Source organism: Clytia hemisphaerica, unplaced genomic scaffold (assembly GCF_902728285.1).
Source record: "Clytia hemisphaerica strain Z4C2 unplaced genomic scaffold, Clytia hemisphaerica genome assembly, whole genome shotgun sequence".
NCBI classification, from domain to species: domain Eukaryota; kingdom Metazoa; phylum Cnidaria; class Hydrozoa; order Leptothecata; family Clytiidae; genus Clytia; species Clytia hemisphaerica.
In genome coordinates this window covers 226,443-249,035 of record NW_027103948.1, presented here as the reverse complement: position 1 = coordinate 249,035, position 22,593 = coordinate 226,443, and the positions used below count along the sequence as shown (strand labels likewise).

Genomic DNA, 22,593 nt, shown 5'->3' with positions numbered 1-22,593 from the left:
CTTATGTTCTAATAGGAAAACGTGTAATCATTTTCAATCTTTAATACTGTATTGTATGTTCTTAATTTCTTATTACTATATTCTTTTCCAGAGTAATAACATCAATATTTCAATCGGGAAGGTTTTTCAACCTCAGAATTAAAAAAATATTTATTTTTTTATGATCAAATTCTGTAACAAACTGATGTATCACGCTTAACTACCCATCGATTCACGTGAGTAATTTTTCAGTTTTTGTTTATATAAGTCAAGCGATCTCTTAATTTCTTGTAGACACAAATCACAAAAGCTTTAAGCGATTCTTGATTTTATAGGAAAGGTTTCATTATCATAGCTCTTTGCTTGTTGAATTAGCCTTTAGACCAAAGTTGCGCCAAATTTTTTATCAAAGTCAAAGATATTAACTTGTTTGGAAAATACACAACAAAAATTCCTGATATTTCGTGATCTTACTTTAAAACTAAAAAACTTGCCTTCGTTATGCTTTTCTTGTCCTTTAATAATAGATCTTACAAAAAAGTTCATCACGGAGGTTTCCGTGTTTTCATTTGCATTCTACTATCAATGTTTGACTATTTCATTACACACACTACTGTTTTATATATTGTGTAGGAGTTTTATGATGTAACTTTTTTGGATCAAGATGGATCAATGTTAATATTAACTGATAAGTTGATTTTAGTTTCCTGGTATCTTTGCTAGCTTATCTGGTAAGTGTTTTTGTAACTGTTCTTATGAAACGGTATGTTTAGAAGGTATGTTTAATCCGATAGAGGCATTGGAGTATTGGTAGCAAAGGGTAGCAAATCTACACGTTCATGTTTTTTCGGGAACCTATTTCGAAAAATACATGATTCGGTTTCGGGAACTTGCCACACCCAAATGCAATTCTAATATTAAGTCTTGCGTTTGGAATGAACTTTGAATTCTATGATAATAATCTATCACACACACTTCAAGTTTCGGCTTGAAAGTCAATATAAGTCATACTTCGTTCGAGATAAATTACATTTTGTCACATCTTGACAAAACTAACAAATACACGCTTTATTTATAAGAATAGTTTACTTTGGATGAGGGTCAAGTATTTTTAAGAAATATTTTATTTTTACAAATAAGAGAAATGATCAATTTGAGAATTTTTTTTAAGTGAACAATTGGGTTAAAATTACATTTCTTCCTCAAATCTTCAATTTATCTCTAACAAAGGAAGCAAAATGACTGTATTCTTATCAAATTCTGTAAAATTCACCCTAGAGGGTATTCTTACGATTTGGCCAATTTTCACCCTGATATTCTTATAAAAAAAGCGTGTACATAGTTAAATCTAGTAAATCAAACAAAAAGGACATATTTTATTTATTTTCAACTTTAATCCTATTAATGATACCTTTGACATACAAATTCGTTTTTGAGATGCCATCTTGATAAGAAATGCTATCCCTCTTTTATTAAGGAACTACTTGCTAATTTTATGTAAGGTAACATGAAACTTTGTTGTCACTATCATAGCATTTGATGTTGTATATATCTTACAAGGGGTGTTTCAAATTTTCAAATTAAACTAAGAATCTTTGTAGATATAATATTTCTTTTTAGAATTCTAATCTTACATTTGACGTCTGCAGGAGATTTCCCATTCAGATTATGGAAGTTTTACTTTTATTGTGAGATTATGGATATAATCATTTTTAACTTGTAACATTTAAGTCTTTGGCAATTAATACAGGGTTAATATAGGGCTATATTTCATATTAGGTACGACCTTTAGGGTTTAATTTTTAGATATATGATGACCTTACTAAAGGTGATATAGCACAGCGGATGTAATATGTAATTTTATTGTTTATTAAAATAAAAAGGTCCACCCATCAAAAATCAGTTTCTTTTTCCCTTTCAGAATGATTTATGCATGTATACCTTATTGAAAAATCTTACGAGAGCTATTTGGATGCTTAACAGTTTTTGCTATAAATATTTTCTTCCAAAAAGCTTCTCCCCTTTCCTGCTAACTAATGCTTAAATAAATAGCACAAGATTTGAAAAATAAATATTAAAAGACATTAAAATGGTTCACTTGAAAGAAATTATTTGATAAAGAGCTTGTCTTGTCGAAGTACAAGTTTGCCAAGTTTCCGAAGGGAAAGTTTCAGATTTATATAATTTGAAGTTCATGGGGTTCATGGTCTGATTAAAGCTATTTTTCATACCTTTCGACAGATTTGATTTGACAGACATCATTAAAGCGTAATGCTATGGAGCTTTCAACCTTGTACAAGTTTGGTCTTCTATTTGTACTGACGGCATCAATTTGTAACTTGGTTTCTGCAAATGAGGTATTGTATGGATATTTTTACTTTTACAACTCACGCAAACTCATTTTGTTATCAAGGCTATCCTATCCGACACATGTCACTGTTTCGCTGTTACTTTCGTTTAAAAGTCGTTATTTTGACGATTTACTGACGTTCAATGTCAATTAGGAATGTAACTTGTGATACCCCTGTTCCATTAAACCGATGAGAAGTTTTCAGTTTTCCATTATTTACAGCTGAAAACCAAGTATCAATCCAATTCCTGATATTATGCACCATTGCAATGTCTTCCAAGGACCAAATAGCTGATTGATTGTAAGTGACGTATTGACAGATTTTACGTCACTTGCGACCAGTCAGTTGTTGGGCTATGATGTAATGTTAGAAGACATTGCAGTGGTGCATATCATGAATTGATAACAATTTTAACATCATTTTTTGATTGATGTTTATAGTGAATAGATTTCCACCAGGTCTGTGTCATTGGGGGCTGTCTCTTAGTTATTTTTTGCCTAAAAATGAGCGTAAATTAGTTAATTTTCAGCGAGAAATACTTCTGGCGAATAATGAGATAGAGGTGTTGATAGACTTAATAAACATTATCCAAAGCTTACTTAATTAATTTCCGATAATTTCTACAGGAGATCGCGACAGACGAATGTGGTAAATCATTAACATGTTATAAACAACCTGATGATTGTACTAATAGTTCAAATTGTGATATGTTGGTCTTGTGGAAGGAGATAAATGATGGAGCTTCTATTGAAGTGACATTGGCGTCTACAAGTGGCTACATCGGATGGGCGCAAAATCCAGAATTTAACAAAATGGTAATTGTAATTGATCATTTCTTTTGTATAGATTTATTAAGTCTTCGCATTGGATGCCGTAAGTTGGTCTAATGTCGACATCCCTCGTTTGATTCCGACATCCTTCTTTAGACCTGGGAATAATAAAAGGTCGGAATCACTAATTGCTAATAAACGGTCAGAGAAAAAACATCTTTTATTCAATCAGTGATTCTGACTGTTCTTTATAGGAAATAAATAGGGTGTCAGAATTACACGAGGGATGAGGGATAAATTAGACCAACTTACGGTACCAAAATCACTGTCACTATTAGTTTTTGCAAATTTCTAAATTAAATTATGAAATACATTATCATTAGAGCCTGTTAGAATTTGAAGTAATTTGGATTAATCGCTCAAAAGTTTTTGTGATTTTACGATTTTTGCTGGGTTTTGTGACCGATGTTGAAATAAAATCCGACCTAGTGGTTATTTTGACTCGAAATTTGTAGACGTATGTATTTTAAGATTGTATTGAAAGTCAGAGAGTTTCGCCCCCTTTGAGTTAATGGTTATAAATTCAATGTATCCAATCTTTTCTTTTTTGCAGGAGAATGCTAAAGGAGTTGTATGCTACAACAATGGTACACATGTTCAATTGAAGAGTTTTCATACCACCTCAAATTCAGGCCCAACCCTCAAACAACTCCCTAATGGATACATTTTGAACAGTACTTATATAAATAACCAAAACAGTATTATTTGTAAATTCACTCGAACTGCAACAGTGCCAAGTGGAAGTGAGAATTTAATGTATGAGATTACAAATGGACTTCATCAATTATACACTCATGGCATTGTGCAAGGTGGAATAATTCAATATCATAAATATGGTGATGCCAACCGTTTCATTAGTAAAACCAAAATTGATCTTACCCCTACAGTACAAGTATGATCAACTTCCTGTGATTTCATTTTTTTTGGTGTCAAGGAATTGCAAATTTTTCTTCATGTCAATGGATTTTAATGGAACCTTCAATTAATCTTCTTCATTCAATTTCCTAAAGCAATCGCTAGAACATTTTGAAATTCTGTTCAAATTTCTTCAAAGGAGCGATGGCCAAGCGGTCAAAGGCGTCAGCGTCTGAAACTAGGGATTCGCAGCTCGAATCCCCGCTCCTTCCAATGTTCTGTTCATAGATAGCCGGCTGGCCGTGGACCCCGTAAAAACAATCGAGAGACTGCCTAAAATTCCTAGATTACTGGGCTATCCACGTAAAATATTGACTCTATCCATCTATCTATCAATCTATCTATCTATAAATTTATCTAAATGTTTATCATTCCAGGAAGTTTCAACGGACGAGTGTGGCAAATCACTGACATGTTATAAACAACCAAAATCTTGTACTTCAAGTCTTGATTGTCATGTTCTTGTTCAACATAAATTTGATTCCGACAAAAAAACCATCCATGTGACATTGGCAACTAATTCCAGTAATGGTTGGGTAGGATGGGCACAAAATAACAAATTTGACAAAATGGTAATGTTTTAATCCCTTTAATGAAATGATATAATCTTTAAATTAATGGCTCTGGTTAGGGCTTTATTTCAAAACAAGAAGCCCGTTGGGCGTGAAGGCCCAGCGAAAAGTAACGTGTTGAAAACGAGCGTGCAAAACAGCAAATGTATGACCCTGTTGACATGGATCAAAGTAAAGACAGGAAAAATCTTTTCAAAATGTCTTATTGGTTAGACGCAAGAAATTTTATTGATGGTCTCCTAACCAACCGGGTCTACAGGCACAGGTTGGTTGAATACTCTTTGGTACCTAATAGCTGGGGGCTTTGGAATAGGCGGGGGGAGGTTGGAAAAAAATCTCAAAACTTAATAAGCGGGGGGGGGGGGTTGGAATAAAAATGTCCTAGGTGGAAAATGTCCAATAAATTATGCGCGCTCATAGAAAAATATAAAAAACCCGAGAATATATATATAGTGAGTGGGCGCTTTTTAACCAATTAGGTGCACTCACATATGCAGGGAGAAATATCCCTGCAGGCATGTTAGTTGGATCAGACCGTAAACTAAAAAAATAATCTTTAAAAAACTAGACGGTGAAATAGTTTATGGTCTGCATATCCAGGCTAATAAAATTCATGTGGTTAATGTGAGTTAACAGTTAATGTGACAGATCCAGAAATGACCATTTTCACTGTTTATGCGTTCCAACCATGAAAAATGTTTCAATCTAGTTCAAATTTTACCCATGAGCTGCATTTTAGTGTCCATTAACAGATTCCAGTATCAGTTTATACTTGAAATAATTCTGGCTCGAGTTTGAAAAATCAAGCCACCAATCGTCAAACGAGACAGATCCAGAAATAACCATTTTCACGCGTAGCATCATGGAAAAAGTTCCAATCTTATTCCAATTTACACATGAGCTCCATTTTAGTGTCCATTACCAAATTCCAGAATCAGTTTACTTGAAATAATTATGTGTTGAGTTTGAAAATCATACCGTGAAGTCGGGTAACTTGCATCAGTGGAGGCAAACATGCATAGCCCTCAAATGAATGACCAATAAAAGCAGCAAAATTTCAAAACAAATGAACTACGCAGATCCACTCGCAGCTCTATTCTACCATTTTTATTTTTATTTAACTTCATTTGAGGGCTATGCATGTTTGCCTCCACCGATGCAAGTTACCCGACTTCACGGTACCACGTACATGTTAACAGTGACAGATCCAGAAGTGACTATTTTCTTGTGTAGCATCAAGGAAAAAGTTCCAAACTTATTCAATTTTACACATCAGATGCATTTCAGTTTATTTATTTCTATATCAGAAGCCATTATTTCCTAAAAATAAAGTCTTTTTGAAAACAAGAAACTTAACCAGACGATCTCAATCGAACGGAATCGACGATCGAACCAGTCGAACCAAATTGAACGCAATCGAACGATTGAAATTCGATTGTCGAACGCAATCGAATCTCAATCGAATATTACCGCAATTTTCAGATTCGATTGATATTCGATTGCGTTCGATTGATGTTCGATTGCGTTCGATTGCATTTGATCGTCGATTCATTGACCCCCAGATTGTTCATCGCATAATTTCTACGGGAAATCGAAAGTAATTTCATTCGGCTTGTGATGTTTGAGAGCTTGGATGTTAGGAAGCTGCAAAAATAAAGCCAGACGATCTCAATCGAACGGAATCGACAATCGAACCAGTCGATCGAACCAGTCGAACAACAATCGAACCAATCGAATATAACCCAAAATTTTGACGTTCGATTGAGATTCGATTGCGTTCGACAATCGAATTTCAATCGGTCGATTGCGTTCGATTTGGTTCGATTGGTTCGATCGTCGATTCTGTTCGATTGAGATCGTCTGGACTTAAAATGAAAGTGATTTAAGGTAGAATTTTCACTCATAAAAGTTTATGAAAACTTGAGCAAAGACTATGAGATATGGCAGAATGTTGAAAAAGGTTTATAAAGAAAAATCATTACAAAATGTCTTTGGTTTGAAAGTCTCTTGACCACTAAAGCAAAGAAAATGTTCAAGAAAGTATAAATCAACCTCCTCACTTCGACCGCCATCTTGTTTTGTTTTGAAAATTGTTTTGAAGGACCGCGGAATCAGAAAATATATCTTTTATAGCCAGTATCCAACTTTAGCAAGCTTTTCCCTCTCCAGACGGCAAAATTAAAAAGTGTGTTACTGGTTTTAAGCGCCGTTTCTACCAAAACGGACGGACAGACAACGGAAGGACGGAAAGTTGCAAATGAAAGGCCCTATCGCTAGCGCTGGGCCAAAAATGTTTAATAGCTATAAATCCTTTCGTGTTTCAGGTAGGAGCAAAAGGAGTCGTTTGTGTGTACAATGGTTCCTTAGTTCAATTGCAAAGTTTCAAAACAGATTCTAACACACGTCCAACTTTTATTCCATTGGCAAAAGGATACACTTTACAAAGTGCTCACAAAACAAGTAAAAACAGTATTGTTTGTCAATTTACTCGACCGATAGCTGCTCCAAGTGGAAGTGAAAATTTAATGTACGATGCAAGTGAACCTTTATACATGCTTCATGCTCACGCAACTTATGCAAATAACAAATTGACTTATCATTTTGGTGACGCTTGGATTGACCAACAGGCTGTTGACTTAACTCCACAAGGGGTAAGTTATTCGATTAGTTTTGATCTAGATAGGATCTAGTAAAAAGAATAACAAAGACTTTTTCTTTAACGTAAAATTACTCAGACAAGACGATGTAAGGATTTTCCACAGTAAACAGGGTTGTAAAACGAAGTTTTCAGATGTACACACTATTTCTCTTGTAACTCTCATTTATTAATTGTTGCTTTATATCTGCTGACACATCAATTTCCATTCTTATCATTTCAGGAAGTTTCAATTGACGAGTGTGGCAAATCACTGACATGTTATAAACAACCAAAATCTTGTACTTCAAGTCTTGATTGTCATGTTCTTGTTCAACATAAATTTGATTCTGACACAAAAACTATTCATGTGACATTGGCAACTAATTCTAGTAATGGTTGGGTCGGATGGGCGCAAAATAACAAATTTGACAAAATGGTAATGGTTATAAACACTTTTATGGAATTGTATAATCTTTAAATTCTTGACTCTTGTTAGTTTCTCAAAATGTTTGGAAATGTCTAAATCCTTTCATCTTTCAGGTAGGAGCGAAAGGAGTCGTTTGTGTGTACAATGGTTCCTTAGTTCAATTGCAAAGTTTCAAAACAGATTCTAACACACGTCCAACTTTTATTCCAATGGCAAAAGGATACACTTTACAAAGTGCTCACAAAACAAGTAAAAACAGTATTGTTTGTCAATTTACTCGACCAGTAGCTGTTCCAAGTGGAAGTGAAAATTTAATGTATGATGCAAGTGAACCTTTATACACGCTTCATGCTCACGCAACTTATGCCAATAACAAATTGACTTATCATTTTGGTGACGCTTGGATTGACCAACAGGCTGTTGACTTAACTCCACAAGGGGTAAGTTATTCGATTAGTTTTTATCTAGATAAGATTTAGTAAAAAAAACAAAGGACTTTTTTAGGTAAAATTACTCAGGCATGACGATATAAGAGGATTTTCCGCTGTAAACAGGGTTGTAAAAAGAAGTTTTCAGATGTACACACTATTTCTATTTTAACTCTCATTTATTAATTTTTGCTTGGTAAATCTAATGCCACATTAATTTCCATTCTTATCATTCCAGGAAGTTTCAATTGACGACTGTGGCAAATCACTGACATGTTATAAACAACCAAAATCTTGTACTTCAAGTGTTGATTGTCATATTCTTGTTCAACATAAATTTGATTCCGACACAAAAACCATTCATGTGACATTGGCAACTAATTCCAGTAATGGTTGGGTCGGATGGGCACAAAATAACAAATTTGACAAAATGGTAATGTTTTAAACACTTTTATGGAATTGTATAATATTTAACTTGGGCACAAAATAACTAATTCACAAAATGGTATTGTTTTAATCCCTTTTATGAAATGATATAATCTTTAAATTAATGGCTCTGGTTAGGGCTTTGTTTTATAATATTTCAAAAAATGTTTAATAGCTATAAATCCTTTCATCTTTCAGGTAGGAGCAAAAGGAGTCGTTTGTGTGTACAATGGCTCCTTAGTTCAATTGCAAAGTTTCAAAACAGACTCTAACACACGTCCAACTTTTATTCCATTGGCAAAAGGATACACTTTACAAAGTGCTCACAAAACAAGTAAAAACAGTATTGTTTGTCAATTTACTCGACCAGTAGCTGTTCCAAGTGGAAGTGAAAATTTAATGTATGATGCAAGTGAACCTTTATACATGCTTCATGCTCACGCAACTTATGCCAATAACAAATTGACTTATCATTTTGGTGACGCTTGGATTGACCAACAGGCTGTTGACTTAACTCCACAAGGGGTAAGTTATTCGATTAGTTTTTATCTAAATGGGATTTAGTAAAAAAAAACAAAGGACTTTTTTAGGTAAAATTACTCAGACAAAACGATATAAGAGGATTTTCCGCACTAAACAGGGTTGTAAAAAGAAGTTTTCAAATGTACACATAATTTCTATTGTAACTCTCATTTATTAGTTTTTGCTTGGTTAATCTGTTGCCATATCAATTTCCATTCTTATCATTCCAGGAAGTTTCAACGGACGAGTGTGGCAAATCACTGACATGTTATAAACAACCAAAATCGTGTACTTCAAGTCTTGATTGTCATGTTCTTGTTCAACATAAATTTGATTCCGACACAAAAACCATTCATGTGACATTGGCAACTAATTCCAGTAATGGTTGGATCGGATGGGCGCAAAATAACAAGTTTGACAAAATGGTAATGTTTTAAAAAACACTTTTGTAGAATGGTATAACTTTTCACTTGGGCACAAAATAACCAATTTCACAAAATGGTATTGTTTTAATCCCTTTTCCTGTGAAATGATATAATCTTTAAATTATTGGCTCTGGTTAGGGCTTTGTTCTATAATTTCTCAAAAAGTTTTGAATAGCTAAACCTTTCATCTTTCAGGTAGGAGCGAAAGGAGTCGTTTGTGTGTACAATGGTTCCTTAGTTCAATTGCAAAGTTTCAAAACAGATTCTAACACACGTCCAACTTTTATTCCAATGGCAAAAGGATACACTTTACAAAGTGCTCACAAAACAAGTAAAAACAGTATTGTTTGTCAATTTACTCGACCAGTAGCTGTTCCAAGTGGAAGTGAAAATTTAATGTACGATGCAAGTGAACCTTTATACATGCTTCATGCTCACGCAACTTATGCCAATAACAAATTGACTTATCATTATGGTGACGCTTGGATTGATCAACAGGCTGTTGACTTAACTCCGACAAAAGCAAGTCAGGTGAGATTTATTTCATTGTAAGCTTCATGAATCAAATTCTTTCAAGCAAAACAAGTATGATATTACTGTTTAAAAATAATTTACGTGAAAGGTTTTGTTGTGATTCTACTCTTCAGCGTAAAATTAGTCCTTAGTATACTTTTACTCTCCTTCTCACTGACCCGTTGGGATTTTTTCAGCTAGTCGGGGTAAAAACAATGGACTGAAATAGGATGGGGATTATTATTCCCATATTTTTTATTGCCAGGGATTTAAATTCGATTGTTTTAGAGCCAAAAAAATCAGGAGGGTTTGGTTTCTTTGATTATTTTTAATGGGGACAAAAGACAATTTTCTACCGGGGACGATATTTAGGCCAATTTTTCCAGTGGGTCTGTGAGAAGGGGGTGTACTTGTTTGTTTTCAATTTTTAACTGAGCACTTAGGCGAGACCAATTTAATTTGTTGTTCTACGGGCCCGACCGACCCTATTTTTGCTAAAATCAAAAAAAATAATATTTTACACAATACTTATTTGTAAGAATCAAATTTGAATAAAGCTGAAATTAATTCAAGAAATTGGAAAATTTAGAAAATCAAGCATTCCATACACTAAGATTTTATCATGATCTTCATCGAAGATTAAAAAAAGCGAATTTTTGATCCAGATATTTTTTGGAAAACATTTTCGGTACTTTACCAACCCTGATAAATGAAAAATTTATTCTTATTTTACCGACCGACCGACCCATATTTTGCTAACGATCTGCCCGTAGAACAACAAATTAAATTGGTCTCGCCCTACTCTTATACCTGCGCGGAGAGAGGGTTTTAATAATTTCATACTTGCAATGAAAGTTAACTAATTGTTAGGAGAGTACTCACATTGCACTTTTGTAAACACTAAAATTACTTTATAAGCAGGCTATATAAGAAAAACGAAGTGCTCTCAAAATTTTATGAATTGAAGATGGTCTAAGGCACCTAAAAGTAGTAAATAGTACAGTGTTCTGCTTAATAGCTTAACCACTGAAATGTTTAACTCCATACTTTTAATAGACTAGCAAGCGTCTGTCTTTCCTTGGACATAGGAACGCGGGAATAGTGCTTAAGAGTTCTTGTAAAAAATAGAAATTGCTGCAGGAGAGTAGTTTGGAAAGACAGTGAGCATATAGACATAGTAATGAGCCCATTGCAAGCTTGAACTGCAGCGAAATACCGGGTGCGCCACAGAAAAGTTTCTCTCTTTGAAACTGATTTTCTCGAAATCTAAAAACTTTTAAAGAACCATTCCTATTCCATTTGAAAGAATAATAATAAACTTAAATTTTGATGGGCCATTTATTAATTTCGGTTCATTAGATCAAAAGTTATGCTCAATTGAATAAAAAAGTTCTGAAAGTGCCCGAAAACGTTAAAAATCGACCTATCAATTTTTTATTTTAAAATTGGTAGTTGCAATAGGCTTTACATGATTAAGAGCATTTTACAATAATTAAACACATAAATTTTGAAAATGATGGGTCGAAAGGATTTAAGATATCCATCAAAATCATTTTAATTTACTTTTACCAAGATTTTCCTCAGATTTTTGGTTCCAGACTGGATAAAGTCTATGTAAGCCTGGATATACCTCGAAACCCATTATTTGATGTATTTTTATGAATTTTACCATAATTTTTGGCTTTTTTCGACGGAGTTCTTTCTTTTATTGAAATTCAACCTTTTTTTATACAACAAAAGGTCATTTAGGCAGCTAATTATCATTTTTAATGACTGAAACGAAAATACTGATGCATCATGTAATTTTGCTTCTGTCTAATTTGATAGGTCGATTTTTAACGTTATTGAGCACTTTCAGAAAGTAACATTTTTATTCAATTGAGCATAACTTTCAATCTAATGAACCGAATTTAATAAATGACCCATCAAAATTTAAGTTTATCTTTCTTCTTTCCAATGGAATAGGATGGTTCTTTTAAACATTTTAGGTTTCGAAATAATTAGTTTTAAAGAGAGAAACTTTTTTGTGGCGCGCCCGGTACAACGATGGGTTTACTAGTCTATACTTTTAATTACACGGTACCGAAAATTTAACACTTTTGTATCATTTCTGTTTCTATTCTTTACCTCTTTAGTCTCGTATCGCTATTCCGTCTGATTGCAAAGACGATTCAAATTGCGACGCAGTGGTAGAATTCCAGTACGACGAGCCTCGTCAAATGATGGTCTTCACTTTACAAACAAGACACGCTTGGGTTGCCAGTGCTCAAAGACCTCAAGCTGGAGGTGCTAAAATGGTAAAGAAAATAGTATTAATAGCCTGATGTAATTGTCATCGATGTTTCATTCTATTGTTAAGTCAGCCTTTCAGGGCTAAATTTTAATGTTCGATTAAATCTAAGTTTAAGGTATTTAAGTCCAGATATAAAAGGTTCTGCAAATGTGGAAAACTTCTACAGTTTTTATTAATGCTGCTCTTTATGTTTTAGATTAACATCAAAGGTCAATATTGTGTGAAAGACGGAGGTTTTGGTAGTTTGGATGGAAGCAAACTGAATGGAAACGGTGCACCTGAGTTTTCTAGTGGTGCTGTAAGTAGATTTACAATTATATAATAACTGCTTATTCTATGAAAATGAAGATCTTCAGCCATTGTAGAGCACATTCTTTTATTATAACTGCGGAATATAACTGAAAAATTTTAAATTTCAGGTGGTGGATGTGACGTTGAAATCAACAAAAACTGAGAACGGTGTCACGACTTGTATGTAAGTAACGGAAATTATTCCCCCCAAACCTGTGACGGTTGCTTTTAAAGCAGGACTGGAAATGTAGCTATAAGCTCCTCTTGTGGAATCTTAGTTGTTTTGTTGGTAATAGACGATATCGGCTTTCTGAATTCTCCCCGAATGATTACCCATGATGCATTGTTAGGGTTTTGGGTTATCGTCCGTGAATTTTTTTGCGCAATGCATCATGGGTAATCATTCGGGGAGAATTCGGTAAAGCCGATATCGTCTATTAGAGTCAATCCATGGCCTGTTGGCTGGACGCGTTTTGACGTCAAAATCCCGTTGTCTTGAATTTAGAACGCCATGAGTCGATTACAATCTTTGGTCACTCCGTCCTATATGAGAGCTTCAGTGACGTTAGCCTATACTAGACGACACCCTCATCTTTTCTACGCAATCAACGTCTATTCCACTTTGTGACTTTTCGAATGTTTGAAGCCCATTAACTTTCGAAGTAGTAGCGAAAAAAAAGAATCTTGTCAGCACTTGAACAGTATAAACTTAAACTCCTATATCAAGATTACGGGATTTGGAGTGCGGGCCAATTTTACTTTCGTTTTCAGTGGTTTCACTTTCGATTTCAAGCCAACATCTTAGCAACGAGTTGCTCGCCCATAGTTACAGGGGTTTGTGCAAAAACCAAACATAGAAAGTTTTCCGAATCCCCTATTTTGATTGAACCAATAAAAAACTTTTCCATGTTTCAGTTTTTTGCACCAATTTTTAAAAATGAAAACATTTAAGATTTAAAGTTCTTCTGTTATTCAATGATTTTTTACCGTACTTTGTTGACAATCTACTAACTCTCGCATTAAATTCCCGCTTTCTTCAGTAAATTGAAGATGAGAAAAAACCTTAGGATCACGGGTTGAAACAAATACATGAAGGGTGGGATTTTACAGCCGCCCGTCATGCAAGGCACAATCAATCCTTAAGTACATGTTAAATACATGTCTTTCGCGTGGTTTAATTTTCGCGATTTTCGTTAAGACCTCGCGTAAAATTTAAAATGCCAAAACCCTTAAGAAAATGGAAGAGATTAGTTCAAGAAGAGGCTAAAATTTTGTTCGCGTGAAAATTATCGAGCTTCGATTTGCGAAAAAAGCTCCACGTGAAAGTTTATCTACTTAAGGTACCGTTTTTTGAACAGCCATCTCATTTCTCTTTAGCTATGAGCGAACGATCAAACCATCGCAAGGAAATGTATATTTACACGATTTGAGTAATCCCTTGATGATGGTTGTGGCTTTCGGAAAATCTGGATCAGGTAATGCTCACCGGAAGATCTTAAATGTCCAGCCAACGCCTATCCAACGTTCCAATCATTTTAGATAAACGTTGAAATAACGATGATACCGGGGATAGGTTGTTGTTCGAAGTAGAAATTCGAAAATATTTGCATTCTACTTTTACTCAGCTAATCGAATAGAAATTCGCCTATCTCAAATAGACCTATCTCATCATAACTTTCATATAGTATTCATTCGCCCCTGCATACTTATCTCACTTATTTATCGAAAGTTTTTGCACCAGTAAACCAAATGTTTTCTTCTCGACTAACAATGCTTTGTATTTTACAATTTACAGGCAATAGAATAAGTCGACATGGACTTGGTGATTATGCAACAACTGCTGCTTTTGACTTGCTGAAAGCTTCTGGTGAAATTATCACCACTACTGGACGAATGCTGCAAGACAAAGAAGTAGCTCACGGTATAGTGCGGGGAATATGATACAAAATATACACCAGTATTCAGTATTTATCTTTTGAAATCAGTAAAAAACAACTGCGCGAACTTACCGTCAGGGAAATTTTGAAAGTAACTTTTATCGTTCGTTGTACATTTTCCATCCGTAACTTTTGAGTGAGAGGGCAAGGTAGATCTTTCGCCTTAACTTTCGTTTGCTTCAGTTTGCTTTCAATTATCAATTTTTTTGATAAAAGTTCAGAGAGTAAAGAGTCCAGATATTTTATTGGATCGACAAAATTCGATGGACAAAAATTCGAAGGATTTCGTAACAGGGTCAAAATGACGTATACAGGTCTGGTTTTGGCAGTATTATGGTCGACCGTAACTGTAACAAATGTTTCTATTCTTTACAAGGTATCCTTATGGTAATTGCGTGGATAATTTGTTCAACTATCGGCATTTTCATGGCTCGTTACATGAAGCAAGCTACAAAAGAAAAGAAGATCACCGGCAAACCGGCTTGGTTCCCTGTGAGTGATTTTAAGCGTTTGAAACGGGGGGGGGGGTTAAGCTTAAAGCTGTAATTTCCACTAACCACATTGTTTACAGTTGTGTTCAGTAGTACTTACAATACACAGTGGGCTTCTGCTCACGCTCGAACAAAGAAGTTTTTTATATGAATTATGAAGCATACTTTCTTTTATAAGAACTAGTTAGTTCTTATTCATTGGGCACTTTGAGCCTCAGATTTTTTTGTTCTTATTTATAGGGTGAAATTGAAGTATTTTAGGATTTATACCCGCAATTTTTACTACTTTGACCCTAAATTGCTTGAATTTGAGTAAATCTAGGCTCAGGATTGTTCTTAAACTGCTCTTATCTTTTGGCGATTTTGAGTCTCATTGTTCTTATAAAATTGTTAAAAAAAAAAAAAAGTGTAGAGGTCTGAATGTCAAACTTATTGGAGCATAGGTTTCATTGTATTTTTATGGATAAATATTTTGTTTCAGCTTCATCAAGGTTTGATGATGTCATGTGTTGTTGTTTTCTTCATCGCTTTCATCGTCATCTTGGTGGAAAAACAAGGATGGGCTGTGAGTGTGTTTCCTTTCCTTTTTCATACATTCTATCAAAAATTGGGATGAAGTTATTTGGCGAAAGTGTAAATGATCCATGGTACCCTTAGGTCCTCCGGAAATCGGCAAGATTAATTTTGATTTTTGGACATCGATTGTCACCTTGCCGAAATAGCGAGTTGATGTATGTGTGTTTTTCTGTGACGGAGACGGTTAGCTTCTGATTTGTCTTGATCCTGACTGACTGAGGACGCTTGTAAATCAGCATTTTTCGTTTTGGCACAGGTCAAAACGGCGTGTTATTCAGTCACTCCACCGTCCTAAAAAGTGCAAATATACCTAAACTCGCTTTAAACTCGTCCCGATATTAGTAATATGATAAATTAAACTCTACCAAAGGGAAAAAGAGCAAAGGATTTGGAAGTTCTAGAATTAAAGAACATAAAAAAGTTTGAATCGCACCTTACGATGGGAAACCTCACCCATGAACAAGTTAACAATTTATTTTTCTTTGTTTATAGGAGAGTGCAGGAACTCATGGTATTCTGGGATTAATTGCTATCATTCTTGGCTTAATTCAGGTAACAACAGAGCTCTTTAATATCATGTACATTTTTTTCAAGTCTTAACAGAGTGTGTCACAGACCCACTGGGACGCCAGCCCTACTAGAAAATTTGACAAAAATTTCGTCCCCGGTGGGAAAAAGCCCTCGAATTTCAGGCCCACTGGGAAATTGACCTTGATATCCTCAATGTTTAAAAATTGTACTCTAAAACCACCCCCTCTGGATTTTTGGACCTCCTACCCCGGTGGGGTGGAGGTCCTATAAATTAACCTTTGTCCGTTCGTCCGTTCGTCCATTCGTTCGTTCGTTATTAGCTTTCCTCGTGATTGGCTCATTAGTTTTTTCTGAATTTTTGCACAAAGATGTGTAACTATAAACCCTCGAATGTGACGGAGCCTGATTTTCGAAAAAAATTTTGGGCAAATTTGGGCCAAAAAACGGCTAAAAAACGGGTTTTTTGGACTTGGTGAAAACTTGGTGATTTTTTGCATGAAAGTAGGGTACATCATAAGTAAAAGATGGCTCAAGTAGATTTTTTCAAAAAAAATTTGTTGGCTGAAAAAACGTATGTTTATCTATAAGAATCACTATTAATAAGCATACATCAATGTTCTTAGCCAAATTACTAAATTTTTTGATGAGATAGATCTTTTTTTGCTCACAAAGTCTTGAATATGAAAGAATATTTGAAGAGCATGAAATTTTGGTTTCTAAACGTTTTTTTATAAGAAACAAACGACTAGTCTTAATAGATCGTCACTATTTGTGTTCTGAATGATTGTTTAATGGTCACGCTCACTTAGATATCAATTATATATGTGTTAAATGCATAACCAGGTAGGTCCATAAAAGTATCACTTGTTTAACTTTGGAACAATAGAATTTCCATCCCCATCGGGAATTCAATAGGAAAGTTCCAGTGGGGCTGTGAGACAGGGGTGTTATAAAATTTAGAATTAATAACATTTTAAAAGACTGGCTTATTTCTTCTTACCTGGGACAAGACCAAAACAACGTCTAGTCTGTCCATATCTGACGACTGGACGAAATGAAGATTAAACAATATTATATCAATTTTAATATTATTTCGTTGAGGTCGATGGACCTGTGAAATATAGTTTTCTGATTGTAATAAATAAATTATTTTTATTTTGCAGCCGTTGATGGCCATGGTGCGACCAGCGCCGGATGCTGATAGGTAACAGAATAACTCCCTTTTTTCAATACAATGCAAATAGCTCTACCTGTGATTTGCGTCTCTGGTGTCGAGCACTAAGATAATCTGAAAGTAGTATGGGTTGATTGTAATGGTTTATTGACACAAAATTATTTACACCACATATCTTGTATAATTGGCGTTTCTCGATGAAAATAATTATTTTATTTTTGTATTTTTCCATGTCAGGCGTTTCATTTTCAATTGGTTTCATAGAAGTTTTGGAATGATTGCGTGGTTATTAGCCGGTATACTTTTCGTTTTCTTCTGCTACTATTCCTGTAGACTAGTAAACCCAGTAAACTAGTCGTTGAAAACAGACCCATATACAAAAAATCAAGCTCCAAATAAAAATAATCGAAGGGGTGAAGTTGCGTCTCTTTTCTGAATTTCAACGACTAGAAGCTACTTCCCTCAAAAAACGTTGTTTAATTTTACAACTTTTTTTAGGTTTTTGAGAATTCATTCAACTTTTATGACTAAATGATATTTCATAGTAACATTGAACATGGGAACATATAAATAAATGAGCATTTCTAAAAACGCAATAAACAGAAAGAAAAATAAATGCAATCCCGCACGGGTCAGACATACAGAAATCTGTATGTCTCTCCTTACGATTTTAGGTGAAGAAAAAAAGGCGTTGGAAGTAGCTTCTAGTCGGTTATTTTCCTTTTCTCTCACGGGCGCTGAATATTTAATTAGTGTTTACATTATTTGATTGACAGTTTTATTATAAGTAAGAACCGACTAGTTTACTAGTCTACTATACCTGGAGAGAGTTCAGAATTCAAGTGTTGTTGTGTCTACCAAGCCTCGCTTGTTACTGTGAAAAAAAGAAAACACTTCTTTAGGCGTACAAACTTTCGCTAACAGCAACTTTCGCGAGGTTGAAAAATCGCGAAATTTATGACATTCACTTTCGCGAATTTGACGAAAAAATCTTTTTAGCGAGCATAAACTTTTACGAATCAAGATATAAAAGATTAAAGTTTTCACACAAAAATATGACTTGAAGGGACAAATACTTCTTGAACAGGATTGAAACGTTTGTCTTTTTGACTAATGAGGCTTTAACAGGCTAAAAAGTGCCATAAATCTTACATTTTATTTTAGGCTAGAAGTTTTATTTTCTATTTTTGTTAAAAAGTTTTTGTGAACATAAACTTTCGCGAATGGCGCCTTCAACAATTTACTTCAAGCCATTTACTTTCGCGAAAAAAGGTAAAGTTCGCAAAGATTGCGAAAGTTTCAAATGGTGTATGATTTGAGAGCTTGGTAAAGTTTGAAAACTCACCAGGTTAAATCGTAGATAGATTTCACTGACTTCACACTGGAGCAGATTTTTGTTTTTACTTACAGTATATAATATTTTCAATTTGTCTATTATAGGTTTAAGCATCATTTATGCTTTCTATGAACATTTGCAAGAAAGTTACACAGAGATGTTGGTATTCATGATAGTGGTCGTTGTTTTGTTCATTTTATTGGACATCGTTCTTTGTGCTTCATCGAAAAATTCTGCATCAGCTGATGGTAAGATTTCCCTCTTTTCTTTTTCGTTTATTTGTTTTCTCTGGTTTCCATCAAAAGCTAACTCAATAGCAAATTTATTGCTCCAGTGTAGTTTTATTATGACTCCAGCATTTTGCGTAAATGCGTGAGTGGGCAAATGGGCGCGAATTTTTTTAAATGAAAATCCGATTTAGTGCAGTTTTCCCCGATTTTTAGAAGTTTCTTTGGTTTCCCCAATTTTTTAAGATTTTCTTAAAAATCGGGTTTGCCTGGCTTTTGATAAAGTGCGCAAAGCGTGAATCCTATCGTTGCGATGGAAAAGTAAGGCTGATTATACATGTGTAATTGAATCCTTATATTAACGCGTTTTTTATAGTGGCGTACAGCGGCACAAATAATATGGTAGATGTCAAACACACTTCGTCAAATAGCGTAAGTAAAGTTCTGAGGGGGGTTGTAGGGGTTCGAAATATCGTTTTCCCGTCAAAATTTTGGCTGAATCCCAGATTCCCGAAAATTGAAAAAAATGATAACACCGTCACACCGGTTTGTAGAAGTCAAAATACCGGAATATTGACAAGAAATAATGCTAATCACCGTCATCGTCTGATTTTAAAATACCGTCTTCCCGTCTCTTTTTTCGCCAAATCCCGTAATACCGTACTAAAAAAAAGGCCGATCCCGTCACACCGGCAAAACCCCCCCTTCCAAGACAAGTTTGATTTCTTTTCAACACTCTTCTCGAGATGCATAAATTTATTGTTGTCCTCGTTTTCAAACAGATTTCATTGCTATAAAATTATACATTTAAACGAATTTAAATTTCCAAAAGGCAAACATTAACTCTAAAACAAAAGTACTTGAAATTCAAAATGTCTCATGAGGTGTAAACAAGACAATTATAATTGTGAATATGTAATTTTATAGCAATGAAATCTGTTTGAAAACGAGGACAACAATAAATTTATGCATCTCGAGAAAAGTGTATTTCTTATAATTGGATGGTTTTGAGTGGAAATGTGGATGGCCCGTGCTACATTTTAGAACTGAATTAAGAATCAAATTATCAATATGTCTCCTGTCCCGTTCCTTAAATTTGCCGTCCCATGACAGCGCACCACGCTGAATTTGAAAATAGATTTTATTTTTGACATAATCATTACTATACTCTAGATGTGTTTGTACGAGTTCCAATCCCATCAATGGCTGCGTTTAGACCAGCCTGGCATTTGTAATTGCTTGCAGTATTCTTTTGAATTCTATTGTTCCGCGCAATTGTTCGGTTTGTCAAATGCCTAATGATGCCAGCGTGTTGGCATTTCGTTGGCTTATGAAATGCCATTTTGAGCAAAGGAATCCCCTTTTCTGGCATTTCAAATCAAACAAAGGAACCAAAACAAAGAGAAAAAATGACATTTTTGATTTTTTAAAGTATTTGCACGTTTTTTATTCAGTTCTTTCTATAGATTGTAAAATTTGCAAGATTTGCCATAGCCTAGCCCTGCGGCAAAAAGTTTCAGTCTTAATGACTGCAGTTTTTGAGAAATTTCATGCTTTTCATTGTTTGATCTGTCAAAGTTGAACTTGAGGGAATCACCTTTTCAGTAACGACTCTAAAAAGACGATTCCTTAAATGCCATGACAGAAAATACAATGGAAAAGCTATTACAATCGAATCCCTCATGAGCAAATGCCAAATTACAAATTCCAGTTGGTCTAAACGCAGCCATTCCCATCTCTCTTTTGCACGTTAATTGCATCGTTTGACAAAAGATATATAACAGCTTGCACGTATCTTTAATTGAGCCGCATTGAATTGTGGGATTGCAACTCGTACAAATTTCAAAAAAAGTGAAAAGTAATAATTATGACGTATGTGTTGCGGAGTGCTATTGGTCTGAATCACAGACCTCTACAAAACCGCAGATAGCATGCAATACGGAACACGAATACGTTGGCATGTATGCAAACATTCTTAATTTCAGTCTGATCTTTTGCCAGAGTCCATGTCATGACAAGGGAAGAATTATTCTATCAAACGTTTCATAAATGTTTATTTATAGAACACTTCTTTACCTACCATCTTTTGCATCATCGTTGTTTTGCTGTCCGTTGCCATGGGGATATTTCATATTTATGCCATCGCAAGCCATAATGACAGAGCTGGAGCAGGCCATACTCACTAGAGTAAACCGCAAAATGATGTATGATAGTTTTGTGGGGAACTTGTGGAATTGTAGAATGGAACAAGATCGAGACAAAACTGAAGAACTAATACTTAAAGGAAACATGATAAACAAGGAATAAATAAGGCTACAACAAATGATTTTTTTTGGTTTTAAAGGTTCACTTTTTTCCTTTTTCATATCAGGTTATATTATGCTGATATGAGCAAAAAAAGGTTTTTCTTTTCCTTTTTCTGACCAATCTTGCTCCACATCCGTGCCAATCCAAAAAATTATGTATTAATGTGTCATTGTTTTAATGATGAAGCTATTAATTACTTTAATGGGATAAACTTTCACGGGGATTAAATTTCGCGAATGGGCCTGTCTGCGAAATTATTTTTATATGGTAGTGTGCGAAAAATAACGAATAGAGATTTTCTTCAATCAAAGCGGGGTTTGAGTAGTCTGATTCGCAGTGCTTTAGTGGGTAAATATAAGATTACTTTTTTTGTTAGAGTATGAGAAGAAACCTAGCGAAAAGGGCAAATCAAAACTCATAATAGTATAATAGTATTTTAAAATTTTCGCGGATCGAAGAGAGATTTTTCGTGGGTACCTTATTTCGCAGATGAGGCCCTTCCAAATTTCCATTGGGACTTAATTTCGCGATCCGCGAAATCCGCGAAATTTTATCCCATTAAAGTATTCAACATGACATCTTATTTTATCCTAGTCTATTTTACTCTAATTTTAAATCGTGTAATATTTTTTGTGTAAAAACGTTAAATTTTTTATTGACTTTATTTTACCCAACATACACTGTAAGCGCATATTTTATTTACCATGATTAATACCATTCAATTATCAATAGAAAATATAATTCATGATATCCTGTCTCTGTGCCAAATTCACAAACCAATTCATTTGGTTGCAAAGAAAATATGGAGTGAGGCGAAAAAAGTCCCTTCGTGCTTGGTGCTTAGTTTTGGATTTAGGATACATAGTAATAGTATATGATACGTTGAAAGGGCTGTTTGGTGTTATTGCAGTACTCAAAATACCCTACCATTTGGTAGCATCAAATATTTCGTTTTAAAACTAAAAATCGATTCACTCAAAATCTGAAAATTCTACACCCTTATAAGGAGAATAACATAAAAAATTTCCCTGATCTAAGGAGTGCCCTACGACTTAGACATATGAAAGAGTTAGACTGGCTACCCGGCCGTCGTCCCTTTAAACCCGATAAAAAATAGACGGTCGTACAGGCCTACGAAGAGACACAATTCATTACCTCGGCCGCTGGTCTAAATTTTCAGCCCTTAACGGGACTCCGTATGAGAAAAATGGACCAATACTTTTTTCCTGCCTATTGTTGAATTATATTAATAATGCTCAAAACATGCCTTTAGCTGAAATACGCCAAAATTGGTACCCTGGGTACCAGAGAGGCTAAATTTTCAAAGAAAATCTGCCAAAAATTTTCTCCTAAGGTAGAACATTCTCGTTAGGTTGATCATTTGTGAACAAAATTGATTATCTA

The 22,593-nt window shown here is 34.6% G+C and overlaps 1 protein-coding gene across 1 annotated transcript; it reads left to right on the top strand.

The window, feature by feature from the left end:
- Window positions 1-95: 95 nt before the first annotated feature.
- LOC136810012 (uncharacterized) lies at window positions 96-21,939 on the top strand. The gene is made up of 24 exons (XM_067066581.1): window positions 96-215; window positions 613-710; window positions 2,221-2,336; window positions 2,957-3,145; window positions 3,714-4,052; window positions 4,453-4,647; window positions 6,972-7,298; window positions 8,379-8,573; window positions 8,765-9,091; window positions 9,319-9,513; window positions 9,709-10,044; window positions 12,162-12,323; window positions 12,516-12,617; window positions 12,739-12,794; window positions 13,988-14,085; window positions 14,406-14,531; window positions 14,924-15,039; window positions 15,520-15,603; window positions 16,107-16,166; window positions 17,309-17,349; window positions 17,557-17,615; window positions 18,760-18,903; window positions 19,259-19,314; window positions 20,946-21,939. The coding sequence occupies exons 3-24, from the start codon at window positions 2,256-2,258 to the stop codon at window positions 21,066-21,068; spliced, it is 3,411 nt and encodes a 1,136-aa protein (XP_066922682.1). The 5' UTR covers window positions 96-215; window positions 613-710; window positions 2,221-2,255; the 3' UTR covers window positions 21,069-21,939.
- Window positions 21,940-22,593: the final 654 nt, after the last annotated feature.

Bases quoted from the DNA above. Each gene is read 5' to 3' on its own strand.
- LOC136810012 (XM_067066581.1), top strand. From the start codon at position 2,256: ATGGAGCTTTCAACCTTGTACAAGTTTGGTCTTCTATTTGTACTGACG. The intron at 14,086-14,405 runs GTAATGCTCACC...TACAATTTACAG, and splicing joins TTTCGGAAAATCTGGATCAG to GCAATAGAATAAGTCGACAT. The intron at 17,350-17,556 runs GTAACAGAATAA...TTTCCATGTCAG, and splicing joins CCAGCGCCGGATGCTGATAG to GCGTTTCATTTTCAATTGGT.